The sequence below is a fragment of the Zonotrichia leucophrys genome, chromosome 23, assembly GCF_028769735.1.
Source record: "Zonotrichia leucophrys gambelii isolate GWCS_2022_RI chromosome 23, RI_Zleu_2.0, whole genome shotgun sequence".
Lineage (NCBI taxonomy): Eukaryota > Metazoa > Chordata > Aves > Passeriformes > Passerellidae > Zonotrichia > Zonotrichia leucophrys.
This window is the reverse complement of record NC_088192.1, coordinates 770,017-785,239: the sequence shown is the minus strand read 5'-3', so window position 1 is coordinate 785,239 and position 15,223 is coordinate 770,017. Positions and strand designations below refer to the sequence as shown.

Genomic DNA, 15,223 nt, shown 5'->3' with positions numbered 1-15,223 from the left:
AAGGGGATCTGGGAGAATCCTCTGTGATTCATTCCATCAAATATTTATCCTCCTTTTTAACAGGTGTTCAAGAGCAAAGCCCTGGAACTTGGAGAGAAACTTCTGCCAGCCTTCAACACCCCCACTGGAATCCCGCGTGGAGTCATCAACCTGGGCAGGCAAGCACGGCCTCAATATTTCCTTTATTCTGGGGCTGGGAAGGAGCAGGGGCAGCAGCAGCAGCTCCTCAGAGCTGTCCCCTCCAGGGCAGATTCCTCCAGGTCACTTGCTCTGCCAGCTCAGACCCTGGCACACATTGCAGTGACTCAGGGCAAACCCAGCTGTGTTTTATTCATCCATTTGGGGCTGGCCACATTTCTTCCTCTGCCTCCTGACAGGGCTCCCTGCTGCAAGAGCATTTTCCTCCCTCTCAGGTTCTGTGAAAGGTGATTTTCTACTCTGCTCACAGCATGGATTTTCAATGTGCCCAGCTAGATGCATGTGAATTCATCCAGGAAAAATGGATTTAAAAATTGGGAAAACTGGGCAAGGGAGTGGATGGGGCTGGCTGACAGCTTTGGTGCTGGGAAACAGAGCACAGCACTCAGCCCTCAGCCAGGCTCTGTCGTTGCTCAGAGCCAGGATCCAGGCTGGTGATGTTCTCATGGCCAGGGAGGCAGCTGAGTTCACAAAGGTCTGGCAGCAGAGAGAGCACTGCCCTGCTGCTCCTGCCTCTCCTGGCTGACAATTCCCTGCCAGCCAGGCAGGATTTGGATTTGCTGCTTCTGATGCATCCAAACAAATCCACGGGTGAGGGCTGCAGGAAATGTGGGTTAACAAAGCCTGTCATCCTCACCTCTTGCGAAACCCTCAGAGTTATTTTCCAGCCCTTAGCCCAAATCTCCTCCTTGGCTCTGCAGGCAAAAGACTTGCAAACATTTGGCTCACGCTGCTGCGTTGCTCAAATATCACTGTCAGCCCTCAGCTGTCTGATGTGCTCCTGATCCCGGGGAAAATTGGAGCCACCAGCAGCTCTGTAATTGTCCTTTTTTACAGCACAGACATCCTGCTTGCTCTGGGCCTGATAAAGGCTCTGCATAGACTAACCTTTCACAGAAATGCCAAACCCTCCCCTGCCCTTTGTGAAGACAATTGAAGCAGCCTCGGTCTGCCCAGACATTCCCAAAATGTTTTGCTGATGACCTTGAGTGAGAGCAGAGGGAATGGACAGAACACCCAGGCCATGGCAGAGCCCCCACTGCTCTGGGGCTGATTGAGGAGCAGGCGTGGAGGGAGCTGCACCCAGAGCCTGTGAGCCCCCAGGGAATGGGAATCACTCAGTGTGCAAGGGGAGGGCGAGGTGAGGCTGTGACACCACACTGACCCAAACACCAGGGCCAGAACAAAGCCCTGAAGGGTTTGGCCACGAGGAATTCTCTCTCCAGTTCTGCTTTTGCAAGGATGTGCTAATGCCAGAGAGACCTCAGCATCCCAGAAGGAGGAGGAGGAGGGTCCTGCAGTGTGTGTGGGCCTCGCTTGGGGGGTGGGTTAAAAGGGACGCTCAGAAATTTGAAACCAAAATCCCCCTGGCTTTGAGTCAGTTCTGCACGTTAATGTTCCAGGGCCCAGCACAGCCAGCCCCCAGCTCTGCCATAACCAGCTGCCTTTATCTCTTGCTGTCACCTTTCCTCTGGGGTCCCCTCTCTGCTGAAAAGTTTCCTGTGGCTGCCTCTGTCCCCTGTGTCCCATCTCACACTCCTGCTCTCCATCCTGCTGCTCCATCCTGCTGCTCCATCCTGCCCCAGCTTCAGCTGCTGCCCTGTGCTCTGCTCTGTGAGCTCTCCCTGTGCTCCCTTCGCATCTCCCCAAACCCTCTGTATTCCACATTTTCCCTCAGCATCCTCTCCTGGCCTCTCCCCTGACCTGCCACTGGTTTTGCTGCTTTGGATCCCCACGGGGGGAGGCAACGATTCGACATTCCAGAGCCACTTATCAGGGAGATAAAGGAGGTTCTGGGCATGTTCCTTCCCCTTGGAGGCCAAGGTCCTTTAAACAGTGGCTTCCTCTGAGCTGCTGGAGAGCAGAGCAGCTCTGCAGGGCTGGGCACTGTGACCACGCTGCCTGTCGTGACCAAACAGCCAGATCGGGACCTGCCACGTTTTCCTCTCCATCACAGCGAGGGAAACTTCTTTTTTTCCTCTATTTTCGTGCTCAGAATCATTAGCTTTAACCTCTGAAAACAACAAACCCTTCTCTCTCCAGCCAAGCTTCCCGGCGCCATCTAGTGTCACCCCCACCTGTCCCTGTCCCCTCCCCGGGACTCACTGGAGCCACCACAGCTCCGGGGCAGCAGCCACAGCCAACCCTGCATCCTCCAGGATTGTCCTGGGGTGTTTTATCCCAAATGTCTCTGTGGGGCAGGGTGGCAGTGCTCCTCCAAAGCTGTTTGTCAGCTGAGCTGTTCAAGGATTCCTCTCCCACACAGAAATGCAGTTTGTGAAGTCTGTGTGTTAGTCCAGTCCTAAAGAATCTCTGGAAAATCACAGCTCAGTGCCACTGGAACTGCTGCTGAAAATCTGTGTGTCTGTCCTAAAATCTGTGTATGTCCCCTAAATCAGTGTGTCTGTCCTAAATATGTGTGTGTGTCCTAAATCTGTGTGTGTGTCCTAAATCTGTGTGTGTGTCTGTCCTAAAATCTGTGTGTCTGTCCTCAAATCTGTGTGTGTATCCTAAATCTCTGTGTGTCCTAAAATCTATGTGTCTGTCCCCAAATCTGTGTGTGTCTCTTAAATCTGTGTGTGTGTCTGTCCTAAACCTGTGTGTCCGTCCCAAATCTGTGTGTGTCTCTTAAATCTGTGTGTGTGTGTCCTAAATCTGTGTCTGTCCTAAACCTGTGTGTCTGTCCCAAATCTGTGTGTGTGTCTGTCCTAAATCTGTGTGTCTGTCCTAAACCTGTGTGTCTGTCCCAAATCTGTGTGTGTGTGTCCTAAATCTGTGTGTGTGTCTGTCCTAAATCTGTGTGTCTGTCCTCAAATCTGTGTGTGTATCCTAAATCTCTGTGTGTCCTAAAATCTATGTGTCTGTCCCAAATCTGTGTGTGTGTCCTAAATCATTGTGTGTGTCTGTCCTAAATCTGTGTGTCTGTCCCAAATCTGTGTGTGTGTCCTAAATCTGTGTGTGTGTCCCAGATCTGTGTGTGAGTCCTTTCCATGCCCCAGTGGCCCCTGGCCAAGGCAGGGCTGCCCTGGGCAGGCTCACCCCAGGCTCTGGCTGTTTCCTGGCACTGAGGGCTCCCTTTTGTCTCCTTGCAGTGGCATGAGCTGGAGCTGGGGCTGGGCATCTGCTGGCAGCAGCATCCTGGCAGAGTTTGGGACGCTGCACCTGGAGTTCCTGCACCTCTCCGAGCTCTCTGGCAACCCAGTGTTTGCAGAAAAGGCAAGTGAGCCCAGCCTGGCTCTCTGGGGTGGCCTCTTCATCCTCCTGGGGCTTTTCCCCGTGTGGGTTTTACCCAGAGAAGGGCACTTGCAGATCCCTCAGGAGCCTCTTTGAGGGACACAGACTGTTCCAGGCAAAACCCAGAGGGAAATGGGGCTGGTCCAGAGTGCCACAGTGGGGTACAAACAGACAGGATTGCCAAAAAAACCCCAAAAATTCTGCTTTTCCAAGATGTGCCCAGTGCAGGTCTGTCAGCCGAGAAACAAGGAGGGGATTTGAAAGAGAGACAGGAAAAAATAAAAAAAAGAGGAGGGAGAAGCTGGGAGAGCAAAGTGGAGCTGGGATGGAGGGGATGGAAAGCAGTGAGGGTGGGGCGAACCATGAGTGTCAGAGGAGGGAAAGCAGAGGGTGAAGGGAAACAGGAAAGCCAGAAAACTCTGTGGGGAGATCAGGAGAGGCTGGTGATGTGAAACAGAGACAAGGCTGAGGTTCCTGAGGACAGGGACAATGACAAATTGGCTGCCAGGGAGGGGCAGCTGAGGAGAGGCCAGGAAAGGGAGCAGGGTGAGGAAATGAAGGGAGGGGAGAGAGGAGGAAACGCTGGGGATGCTCTGCTAAAAACCAGAACTGCATCCTCATTCTGGGTTCAAACCGTGGCATTCTGAGCCAGGGGCAAACCTCTGTCCCCAGCCTAAGAGATTTTCCTCTTCTCCTCCTAAGCCTGTGGAGGAAAAAGGCAAAACCTTTCTGAGGGACTCTCCTGGGCTGGTGTGTGCACAGGAAATGGAGCACAGCCACCCTGAGAGGGAAATGTGGGGTGGTGTGAGCTGTTAGGGCCCACAGCAACTTCCCAGCAATTTCTGTGGGAAATTCCTGCAGGGGAGCAGATCAACTCATGAGCTCCCAGCTTGGGACCGGGGTGATTTTAGCAGGAATTAAAGCCCATCTGTGTCTTTTATTCAAACCTGTCATGAATATGCCAAGCTTCCAAACTCCAGTAAATATTATGGAGCCTGACAACTTCCTTGGAAGCACTGGCTGAAGGCTGTAGCCAGCTTTTGGCGTGCAAATTGTCTGATTTTGTAAAAGGGTTAGGGCAAATTAGCTGCTCTGTAGGTTATAATAGAATATTTATGCTGCATGGAATTTAACTGGGTCCCTTAAGGGAAAGGCCTGTTGGATTTAATGGGGGTGAAACCCAGGGAGGCTTTAGAGAGTTAAGTGCTGGCTGTTCTGGGGTATTAAGGGAACTGTCTCTTGTTGAAATTAAAGGCCCCAATTCATCACATTAAGTGACCACATGGTGAATTTAAGTGCTGTGTGAGTCACTCATCCCTGCCACTCCTTTCCCTTTGGATCATGGAAAAAATCACCCCTGGCATGGCTCACATCTCCCATTTCCACCCAGATCCCCAAGCACAGAATCAGATTTGGGTTTGGAAGGGACCTCAGAGCCCCTCCAGTGCCAGCCCTGCCATGGCAGGGACGCTTCCCACTGTGCCAGGTGCTCCAAACCCCAATGTCCAGCCTGGCCTTGGGCACTGCCAGGGACCCAGGGGCACCCACAGCTGCTCTGGGCACAGGGAGAAATCCCTTCCCAATATCCCACCTAACCCTGGCCTCCTTTACCTTGGGGCCATTCCCCCTCGTCCTGTCACTCCACACCCTTGGGGAAAGTCTCTCTCCAATTCCCTGTAACCCCCTGAGGTGCTGGAAGGACAAAATCTCCCAGGATTGCACCTGGACCATGGCAGTGAGCTGAGCTGGGGCTCTGCAGGGCTTCCAGAGCCATTTCTGAGATAAGGGTTGAAATAAGAGCCTGTCCCTCCCTGAGCTGTGTCCCTGGGCTGGAGCAGGGCAGGGATGGAGGGAGGGCAGCAGAGCATTAACCCCAGGCTGTGTGTGCTCTCTCACAGGTCAGGAACATCCGCAGGGTGCTCAGCAGAGTGGAGAAGCCCCAGGGCCTGTACCCCAACTTCCTGAGCCCGGTGACGGGGAGCTGGGTGCAGCGTACGTATCCCTGCCTGCAGCATGCCAGCCTCTCCTTCCCTCCTTCCCTCCTTGCCCAGGGGCTCCTGGCACAGCAGCCAGGCTGGGGGGCAGGAGATAAGCCAGGCTTTGCAGGGAGCAGGGCAGGAATTGTGCCATTACCCTCCCAGATGTGTGTCCAGCTGTGTGTGCCAGCTGCAGAGAGAGAATCAGAGCCTTGCTGAGTCTCCCAGCTCCAGAGAAAGCATTAGGGCCTTACTGAGTGTCCCACAGAGAGAACTGGGACCTTGCTGAGTGTCCCAGCTGCAGAGAGAGAATCAGAGCCTTGCTGAGTCTCCCAGCTCCAGAGAGAACTGGGACCTTACTGAGTGTCCCAGCTCCATTGGGACCTTGCTGAGTGTCCCAGCTGCAGAGAGAGAGAATTGGGGCCTTGCTGAGTGTCCCACAGAGAGAATTGGGACCTTACTGAGTGTCCCAGCTCCATTGGGACCTTATTGAGTGTCCCAGCTCCAGACAAAATTGAGACCTTGCTGTGTGTCCCAGCTCCACTGGGACCTTGCTGAGTGTCCCACAGAGAGAACTGGGGCCTTGCTGAGTGTCCCAGCTGCAGAGAGAGAATCAGGACCTTGCTGAGTGTCCCAGCTGCATTGGAACCTTACTGAGTGTCCCAGCTCCAGACAAAATTGGGATCTTGCTGAGTGTCCCAGCTGCAGAGAGAGAGAATTGGGACCTTGCTGAGTGTCCCACAGAGAGAACTGGGACCTTACTGAGTGTCCCAGCTCCACTGGGACCTTGCTGAGTGTCCCACAGAGAGAACTGGGGCCTTGCTGAGTGTCCCAGCTGCATTGGGACCTTGCTGAGTGTCCCACCTCCAGACAAAATTGGGATCTTGCTGAGTGTCCCAGCTGCAGAGAGAGAGAATTGGGACCTTGCTGAGTGTCCCACAGAGAGAACTGGGACCTTGCTGAGTGTCCCACAGAGAGAACTGGGACCTTGCTGAGTGTCCCAGCTGCTTTGGGACCTTGCTGAGTGTCCCAGCTGCAGAGTGTCCCTCTGAGTGTTCCCACAGAGAGAATCAGGGCCTTCCCTGCACAGGGGCTCATCCCACAGGAGTTGGGAGCCAGCCCAGGCTGGGATGCTGCAGCCAGCACAGGAGCTGCATGGGGAGCACAGTGAGGTTCCCCTCCAGAGCCTTGGAGGAGCCCTGGATCCCCCTCGGATCCCCCTCGGATCCCCCTGGGATGCAGGCAGGAATTCTCCCGTGCATTCCTGTTGCTGTTTCCATGGCAGCTCTGCAGAGCCATTTGGGAAGGCAGGATGAGATAAGGATGTTTGCTTCTCTCCTGTTGGGAGCCCAGCACTGGAGCAGCAATCAGGGAAGGTCCTGGAGAGGGCAGGGAGTTGTGGTGGCGCCCAGGGAGGAGGCTGTGCCCCCTCTCAGGAGTTTGCCCTGTGCCAGGAGCAGGAGGTGCCACTTCTGCAGCATCTGTGACCTCCCCTCTCTGCTCTGGCATTGATCTGCTTGTTCTGGCTGCTGGATTAGATGTTGCCAGAGAAAAGTCTCTTTCAGAGGCCGGCGGGAAGCTGTCAGTGGGTGACATTTGTTATCCAGGCAGGTTGCTCTGAGTCCTGCAGCTCCTGGTGTCCCTCCCCGTGCTCTGTTGCACTGTTTGCTGGGCTGGCTCACTCCAGAGCTCTCCCAGTGCTGCTTTTGTGGCTCTGGTGGCACAGGCAGGGACAGAGCCCTGGCTCTGAGCAGTCCCTGACCTTCAGCTGGCAGGGCTGCTCCCAGCAGAGTGCCTGGGATGGTCACAGCTGCCCCACTGAACCAGGGCTGCCCTTTGGTGCTGGGAGGAGGCCCTCATCTCTTCTGCCACCAATTTAATTCTATTTTCTGTCTCTTCTGCCACCAATTTAATTTCTATTCTCAGAGAGGGGCCTGGTGGTGCTTTCCAGAGCACATTAAAAGCAGTTTTTGATTGCTTGGGACAGGAGATGCCTGGAGATTTCCTGGTTCCAGACAGACTCTCACTGGCTGTTTGTGACCTTGGGATCTCACCCCATATTGCAGGGAGGGGAAGAGTGATGAGCCCCTCCTGCACCCCCAGTGCTGCTGGGGACAAACAGATGGGGACAGAGCAGGGAGGCGCCTGCAGCCTCTCCCCAGAGAGGCCAGGCTCTCATTTTCTCCCTTGCCATTAAAGCTCTCTGCAGGAAGCTGTTTTTCCTTGCAATTGCTGTGATTTTCTTAAAAGGTGTATCTTTGACCTGGCTGAATGAGCAGATCTCATCAGTGGGGAGGCTGAGGGAGGGCAGCAGTTACCTGGGGGCGGTGGATTTATTGATGCAGGGTGCCCGGGAGGCAAAGCTGCCACATGGAGAGCGGTTCTGCAGCAGGGCTGCAGCTTTGGTGAGTCCCTGAATGGCACACTGAGGATCACAGAGCTGCTCTTTAAAGGCAGCCCGTGTTTGCAAATCCCCTGCCCTCTCAGCCGGGTGTTTAATCTCATTGTTTTGCTGGGGATTATTCCCTGGATCGCTGGACACACTGTGGCAGGGATGTTTGCTCTCCAGGTCAGGAAGATGATGCGTGGCTCTTGGGGAGGATTCAGCATTTGGAATAAGCCTCGGGACTTTATCTGTGTACAAGGAGAGGGGAAACAAAAATCTGAGCAGTTCTGAACACCTGCTGCATGGGAAATGAGGATGGGGCAGAGCCGGGGGGACACTGGTAATTTGTTAATTAACAGGATGGCTCAGCCCAGGGAGGGCCATTTGTCTTGCTTTCCTAAAAACGGGAGTGCTTGAGTGCTGTAAAGAGCTGCTGTTCCCCCGTGGCAGGGTTTGGAGCTGTGAATGCATCCAGCAGCTCCCCCAGGCACAAACCTGCAGCTGCCAGGCCCATTTCCCTCTGCAGTCCCTCAGAGCAGGGCTGCTGTGAGCACACAGCCTGGGAAATCTCCATTCTGCAGAGGAAAACATGCACTGCACATCCCTGTACCTGACTTTATCATTTTAATGTGCCAGCAAGCCCCAGCCTCCCCCAGGGCTCAGAGTCCCTCAGTGAGGCAGGAATACAAATGGCAGAGCCCAGCAGTGTGTGCCCAGCCCCTGTGGCATCCAAACACCTCTCCTTCCTCTCCTGAGGGCTGAGACAGCTCCCAGGGGCTCCATCCAGATGGAAATCCCTCAGTACCCACCGCTGCTTTTGCTTTATGAGGCTGGATTTATGATGATGGCTCCATAAACAGGAAGCATCTTCACGTTGCAGGATAAATAACTTGTAAAATAAGGCCTCTGAATGGTTCTGCTAAGGGACACTAATGCTCTGGAAAATGACAGAACATTTTTCTCCTGATTGCACTTTCCACCTTTCTTCCTCTCTGGAAAGCAGTGCTGCAAGCTCTCCCCAGGAAGCTGGGCAGGGGAAGGAGAGAGCAAGGGCATTAAATGGGACGAGATTGTTTCCCCTGTGTGAGGCAGCTGCTCGCTGCCTGCCGTGCACCTGAAGCTCTGTCCTGCCTTTCCCACCACAGACCACGTCTCCATCGGGGGGCTCGGGGACAGCTTTTATGAATATCTCATCAAATCCTGGCTCATGTCAGACAAGAAGGACTCTGAAGCTAAGAAGATGTACGACGATGCCCTGGAGGTGAGGAGCGAGCTGCTGCTCCCTGGTTTTTGGGGGGGACACGGTTCATGAGAAGGGTTCAGACCTTCAGAATGAGCCTCTGGGTTTCCCTGGTACTCACTCCTGGCACTAACTAACACTGAGTAAGTTTTACTCGCTGTCCACTCTCTTGAGATGCTGATTTTCATCCCTCTAGGCAATAGAAAAGCATTTGGTGAAAAAGTCTGCAGGAGGCTTGACCTACATTGCTGAGTGGAGGGGCGGCATCCTGGACCACAAGATGGGGCACCTGGCCTGCTTCTCCGGGGGCATGATTGCCCTGGGGGCCCAGCACAGCACCGGGGACAGGAGGCAGAGGCACATGGAGCTGGCAGCAGAGATCACCAGCACCTGCCACGAGTCCTACACACGCTCAGGTACCTGGCCTGCAGCGGGGCATTGCCAGGGGGGCTCTGTGCCTCAGGGCTTTGGGCTGGAAGGGACCTTACATTCCATCCCATGGGCAGGGACACCTCCCACTGTGCCAGGTGCTCCCAGCCCCAGTGTCCAGCCTGGCCTGGTGTAGTAAACCCTCAGGTTTAGCCAGGGCCCCTTGCAGAATAGAATGCTGACACAGCGGCAAAGAGTTCCCGTCTCCGGGACATCCGCCTTGTACCTTATCCCTATAGCCATGGAAGGCAATGTTGTGTTAAACCCTACCATTGTCACTTATGGTCACTCTAACACCTTTGCCATGGTCAGGATTGGATCCAGGCCAAAGGTATAAAATAGCATACTGTACCCTACTAACTCGGAAGAGAAGAGCTGAGACTCTTTACGACCCTCCAATAAAGCCATACTGGTGGAACAGCCAGTGTCTTCTGCTTCTCCTCTCTCTACCGTCTGCTGAGCCTTAGGCCAAGGAAAGCTACCAGCAAGCAAAGCTGAATCACAAGAGTGCCTGATCACTAAGAGCTGAATATTCCCTGCTTGCTAGGGCTGACCCGCGGCCTTGGTCTGAGAGCGGCTGGGTTCGGCACCCAGTGCCCTTGGGCTGAGCTTGCATAGGATACGACCAAGCAAGGCTCATTTACCCGGCACTGCCAGGGATCCAGGGGCAGCCACAGCTGCTCTGGGCACCCTCATGAACCGATTTTTGGTGTTGAAAGCAGGGATCTGAGTGCTGGACAGTGCTTGCAGGAGACTGGGATTCCTCACCACAGACCAACATACCCCTGAATTTCTGTTTATAAAACCAGTGCCGTTGGTTTTATCACCATCCTGATCCCTTCTCTCCAAGGCACTGCAGAAAAAAAGGCTCAGCAAAGCCTTGGGCAAAGCCTGGCGTGCTGAGCAGCCCGAGGGCACCTGGCTGGTGTCCTGCTGGTGCTGGCAGGCAGTGACAGCGCTGTGCTTGTCCCCAGACACCAAGCTGGGCCCCGAGGCGTTCCGCTTCGACGCGGGCAGCGAGGCCACGGCCACGCGGCTCAGCGAGCGCTACTACATCCTGCGGCCCGAGGTGGTGGAGAGCTACATGTACCTCTGGAGGCTCACCCACCAGCCCAAGTACCGGCACTGGGGCTGGGAGGTGGTCCAGGTAAGGCTGCAGAGGGCTCAGGGCTCTGGGGGTTCCTGTGGAGGAAGGAGAGGGAATTATTGAAATCGTGTTAAACGCTGGGATGGGTCAGGAACGCTCCAGGCTGGGTTGGATGGGGCTCTGGGGAGCTTGGTTTAGAGGGAGGTGATCCTGTCTGTGGCAGGGGGGTGGAACTGGGTGATTTTTAAGGTTTCTTTCAAGCCAGATTGTTCTCAAACCTGTGGGCAGTGGGGCAGGATCTCAAACCTGTGGGCAATGGGGCAGGATTCAAACCCACGGGCAATGGGGCAGGATCTCAAACCCACAGGCAATGGGGTAGGATCTCAAACCCACAGGCAATGGGGCAGGGTCTTAAACCCATGGGCAATGGGGCAGGAACTCACACCCACAGGCAATGGGGCAGGGTCTCAAACCCACAGGCAATGGGGCAGGAACTCAAACCCACGGGCAATGGGGCAGGATCTCAAACCCACAGGCAATGGGGCAGGAATTCAAACCCATGAGCAATGGGGCAGGATCTCAAACCCACGGGCAATGGGGCAGAAATACACAAAGTGCCTCAGTTCAGGGTCATCTCCACTGTGGATTTTTGCTTCTCCCCACACTGCTGGGGTGGCTGAGGGCTCTCTCTCCCCCCAGGCCCTGGAGAAGTACTGCAGGGTGGAGGCTGGCTTCTCTGGCATCCGGGACGTGTACACCACCACGCCCACCCACGACAACATGCAGCAGAGCTTCTTCCTCGCAGAGACCCTCAAGTAAGTCTGGGCTCCCAGGGGCCGTCCCAAGCAGCACAGCTCCTGCAGCAGCTGCCCAAGGAGCCTCAGATGATGAGAGGGAGGTCTTCTCTTCATAGGGGAGGTGTCCTTGCCCAGGGCAGGGGGCTGGCACCAGGGGAGCTTCCAGTTCTGGGGGGAAACTGGGAAGGGCTGGAAATCTTTGGGAGCAGAATCTCTGCTGCCCTTGGCCCCCTGAAGGCTCCTGCCCAGGGCTGGGGCTGCAGGGCTCTGCTGTGATCCAGGGCTGGGTTACCTGGCAAGGGTGGGGATGTGCAGGGAGGTGGGAGTGTGTGCCGTGCTGCTGCCTGGGCCTGCCTGGAGCCCTGCTGAGCTCCTCCAAGCTCTCCTGTGTGTCCCTGTGCTGCAGGTACCTCTATCTTCTGTTCTGTGAAGATGACGTGCTGTCCCTGGAGGATTGGGTGTTCAACACCGAGGCTCACCCCCTGCCCATCAACCACACGGACTTGAGGGCAGCAGGGCAGCCCTGAGGCCCTGCCCAGCTCCTGCTGGCCCAGCCTGGGCAGACTCTGCTTTTCCTTTCCATTGAAGGAATTCCTGCTGTTCCTGAAATGGTGTTTTGGGGCACTAGTCCAATTGCGGACAGGATTTTCTCGGGAAGATGAACCATGACTAAGCACCTTCTTTTCCTCTGTGAGGAGCTCTATTAGGCTGATGATGAGATGTTTATTCTGGGCCATACTGTACACAGTTCATAGACATTCCTTTATACAGAGAATTTATATGAAATCCACTGATTTTGCTTTATAGTGGCCAAAGGACTGGAAGTTTGCCATAAAATAGACTTTACACCCACACAAACACACACACACATCCTCCTTTCCTTTCTCTGGTTCATTTCTGCCTTTTGTCTGCTCTTGGATTTATCACCTTTCCAGTGAACAGCTCTCAGTGTTCTGGGATTTCTGGTGCTCTGGGGGCTCTGCAGGAGAATGAGGAAGGGGAGTTGTCCTTGGTTTGGGAGAGCAGCTGGAATTGTTGGGGATGGTGAGGAGGTGCTGGGAGCTCAGGAGTGAGGGGAGGACAGGGACAGGTGATGTTTCGCTGGGAAATGAGAGCATCAGACCCTGCACACACAGGAGCAGCCTCAGGCTGGAATTTACAGATTTCAGGGGGGAACTTGAACCACCCTGATCCCCGCTGGAGAGGTAACTCAGGAGCAATCCTGGAGGCTCCTGGAGTGAGAAATTCCTCCTGCAAGGGACACAGGAGCCAACAGAGAGAGCCCAGAACGAGATCCAAGGCTGTGGATGGTGAGTTCAGGATCCTGAGGGCACCAGGGAAGGGGGAAAGCTCCAGCCTGGACCTCTCAGAGGGACAGGTGACACTGGGGTTCAGGTGGCCCTGCCTGAGCACTGTCCCCTCCAGCCTCAGCCATTCTGTGACTCTGCCGTGTCACAACTGTAACTAAACCAAAATCCTTGCTCCTGATGTATTTTTATATACTTTTTTTTTTCTGTGCTCTTAAAACACATTTACCACCCATCACATCTCATTTAACTTTCCTTTTATTGTTGGGGTTTTTTTGGTGTTTTTCTACTTTTATTTGGAACTAAATGTTACGAGTCACTTGTAATAATTTTACTGCTGTAATAGTCAGATCTGTGAAACAGAATAAAAGTCTTGTAAAATAAAAAGCCTGTTGGGGTTGATCCTGTAAAAGACCGGTCACTCCATGCTTGGAATGAGACAACACTGGATTTAAAGAGTGGATTTGAAGAGTTTTGTGCAGTAGAAGTTGATTTCTAGGGGAATCCAGGCGGTGTTTGACAGCAATTCCAGCTCTGTTAAATGCTGGATCTGGGATCAGATTCCCTCTGATCACTGCACAGCTCTGTGGCCCCGGGGGATGGAACATTTTTATTTTTGTTCATTCTTGTGACAGCCTCGTGACAATCGGTTCATTCAGCAACTCGGGGGAAAATAAAGTTGCTTTGAGCAAGTTGTGAAAACAGAAAATGTTGTTTCTAAATTCCTGCCTTTGTAATTCCCCGAGAGAAATAAGATTGTCAGATGGGGACTTAGCATTATCCCAGGGATAAAGCTGCTGCCTGCTAAGCCTGGCCTGGAGGAATGGGTGTTGGTAAATAAACATCCTGGGAGTGAGCTGTGTTATCCGGGAGATTTGGGCATGGGGAGCTCTTGGAGCTCAAAGGATTCCGATAATGGATTAAGGGAATTTCTTAAATAAGAATGACCTGCTCTTGGAGTAACATGGAGCAGAATTTAAACCCTCAGAACAAACAGTGTGGCTCTGGTTTCCTTCAGGAACAGCTCCATGGCTGGTTTCCATTTCTCACAGGTGAGTGGCACCATCCCACGCCTCCCAAGGAAGTTTCCTGCAGCTCAGCACAAACCAGGAGCTGTTCTGGCCAAGGGGAAACCTGGGATCGTTTCTCCTGCTGGGTGGAAATCTTCCCTGTTATTATTATTTTTAGGATTCCCTTTGATCCAGGTGTGCCTGGGTGGGCCCCACAGCAGATGTGTGGATATTTAACATTTTTCATGAGTGCTGTAATCCCAGCGCCCAGAGCAAACCCAGAGAGGTTTGTTCTCTTTCAAGGAGCAGCAGGCACCCTGAATTATTCCACCTTTTCTCTTTCATTCGGGTTTTTCATGGAGCAGAGTTCCAGGGGAGTTTTCTGCTGTGCTGCAGAAGGAATTTTCACCGCATGAATCACAAAAATCCCCCCTGGTTCCACTGCTGGGCTCCTTTGCTGGTCCCATCCTCATCCTCCCTCCCTTAATGGCTTGGTCATGCTCTCGCTCATCTCCATCTCCAGAGTTCTTTAAAGCTAAAACAAAAACGATTAGGCAGGCTTAGGATACAGCAGAGCTTCAAAGGATTAAAGGCTGGCGCTGGCTGCTTCCCTCGGAGAGATCAAACATTCAGTGCTGGCCCTGCAGCAGAAATCTTCCCTGGCTGTGGGGGATTGGAGGATGAGGTGTGGGGAGGGGTTAAAATAATAATAAATTTGTGTGTCTAAATAATAATTTTGTGTGTCTTGGCCCAGCCACTGCTAAGGGACAATGTGCCAGCAATGCCACGGCTGTGGGAGGGACGCTGATAACATGGGAGGTTGAAAAGCTTGGGGTGGAAATGACCCAAAATGTGACCCATGGTGGTAAAAATGACCCAAAATGTGGGGATGATACTGGAGACAGAACGCTGAGCACCATCACCCCAGGGCTGCCAAGTCGTTCCCATCCCCTAATTCCCATTTACAGAGCTCAAACCTCAGCAGAATCACTGCAAGTGAACCCACCGATACCTGTTTTATTAAAAAAATATCCATTTTGGTCAGCTATAGCCAAGTAGAAGTGCAGGATACGGCTTTGGGGAGTGCAGAACAAGTCCAGGGTTTTGTTCTTTCTGGGAAAAGTTGATTTAAGGGCAAAATGGGAATGTGGGGATGGACACACACCCGTGTCTCCCATGGATAATAAAGAAAAAGTCCTTGGAGAGAGAGGATGGGGTTCATCCCCCCAGAGCCCTCACAGCAGAGACATTTCAGCCTAAAAAGCGCTTTTTCCTGAACAACTGTCGCTCATTCACCATTTAGAGTGGTTTTATCTTCACAAGTGCCGTTCATTTAACACTAAAATGAACTTTTCCCTAACTGGGATTTAACACTAAAACACATTTTTTCCTTAGCGGGTGCCGGTCATTTACCACTAACACGATCTTTTCCCAGACGCACCGACTCTCATTTACCACTAAAACACATTTTTCCCTGACCGGGTGCCGATATTTAACACCACACAGCCCCTTCCCGTGAGGGAGCGGAGGTGATTTAACACAAAAAGGGTTTTTTATTC

The 15,223-nt window shown here is 53.3% G+C and overlaps 1 protein-coding gene across 2 annotated transcripts in view; it reads left to right on the top strand.

The window, feature by feature from the left end:
- Positions 1-13,041, top strand: part of MAN1C1 (mannosidase alpha class 1C member 1) — a 55,568-nt gene extending 42,527 nt beyond the window's left edge. For both annotated transcript variants that reach the window (XM_064731568.1, XM_064731569.1), the window contains 8 exons: positions 64-158; positions 3,291-3,414; positions 5,331-5,424; positions 8,940-9,055; positions 9,231-9,450; positions 10,438-10,610; positions 11,250-11,365; positions 11,754-13,041. In XM_064731568.1, the coding sequence (XP_064587638.1) occupies positions 64-158; positions 3,291-3,414; positions 5,331-5,424; positions 8,940-9,055; positions 9,231-9,450; positions 10,438-10,610; positions 11,250-11,365; positions 11,754-11,874 (1,059 nt within the window). In that variant the 3' untranslated portion in view covers positions 11,875-13,041. The remainder of the gene's footprint in view (positions 1-63; positions 159-3,290; positions 3,415-5,330; positions 5,425-8,939; positions 9,056-9,230; positions 9,451-10,437; positions 10,611-11,249; positions 11,366-11,753) is intronic.
- The last annotated feature ends 2,182 nt before the right edge of the window (positions 13,042-15,223 follow it).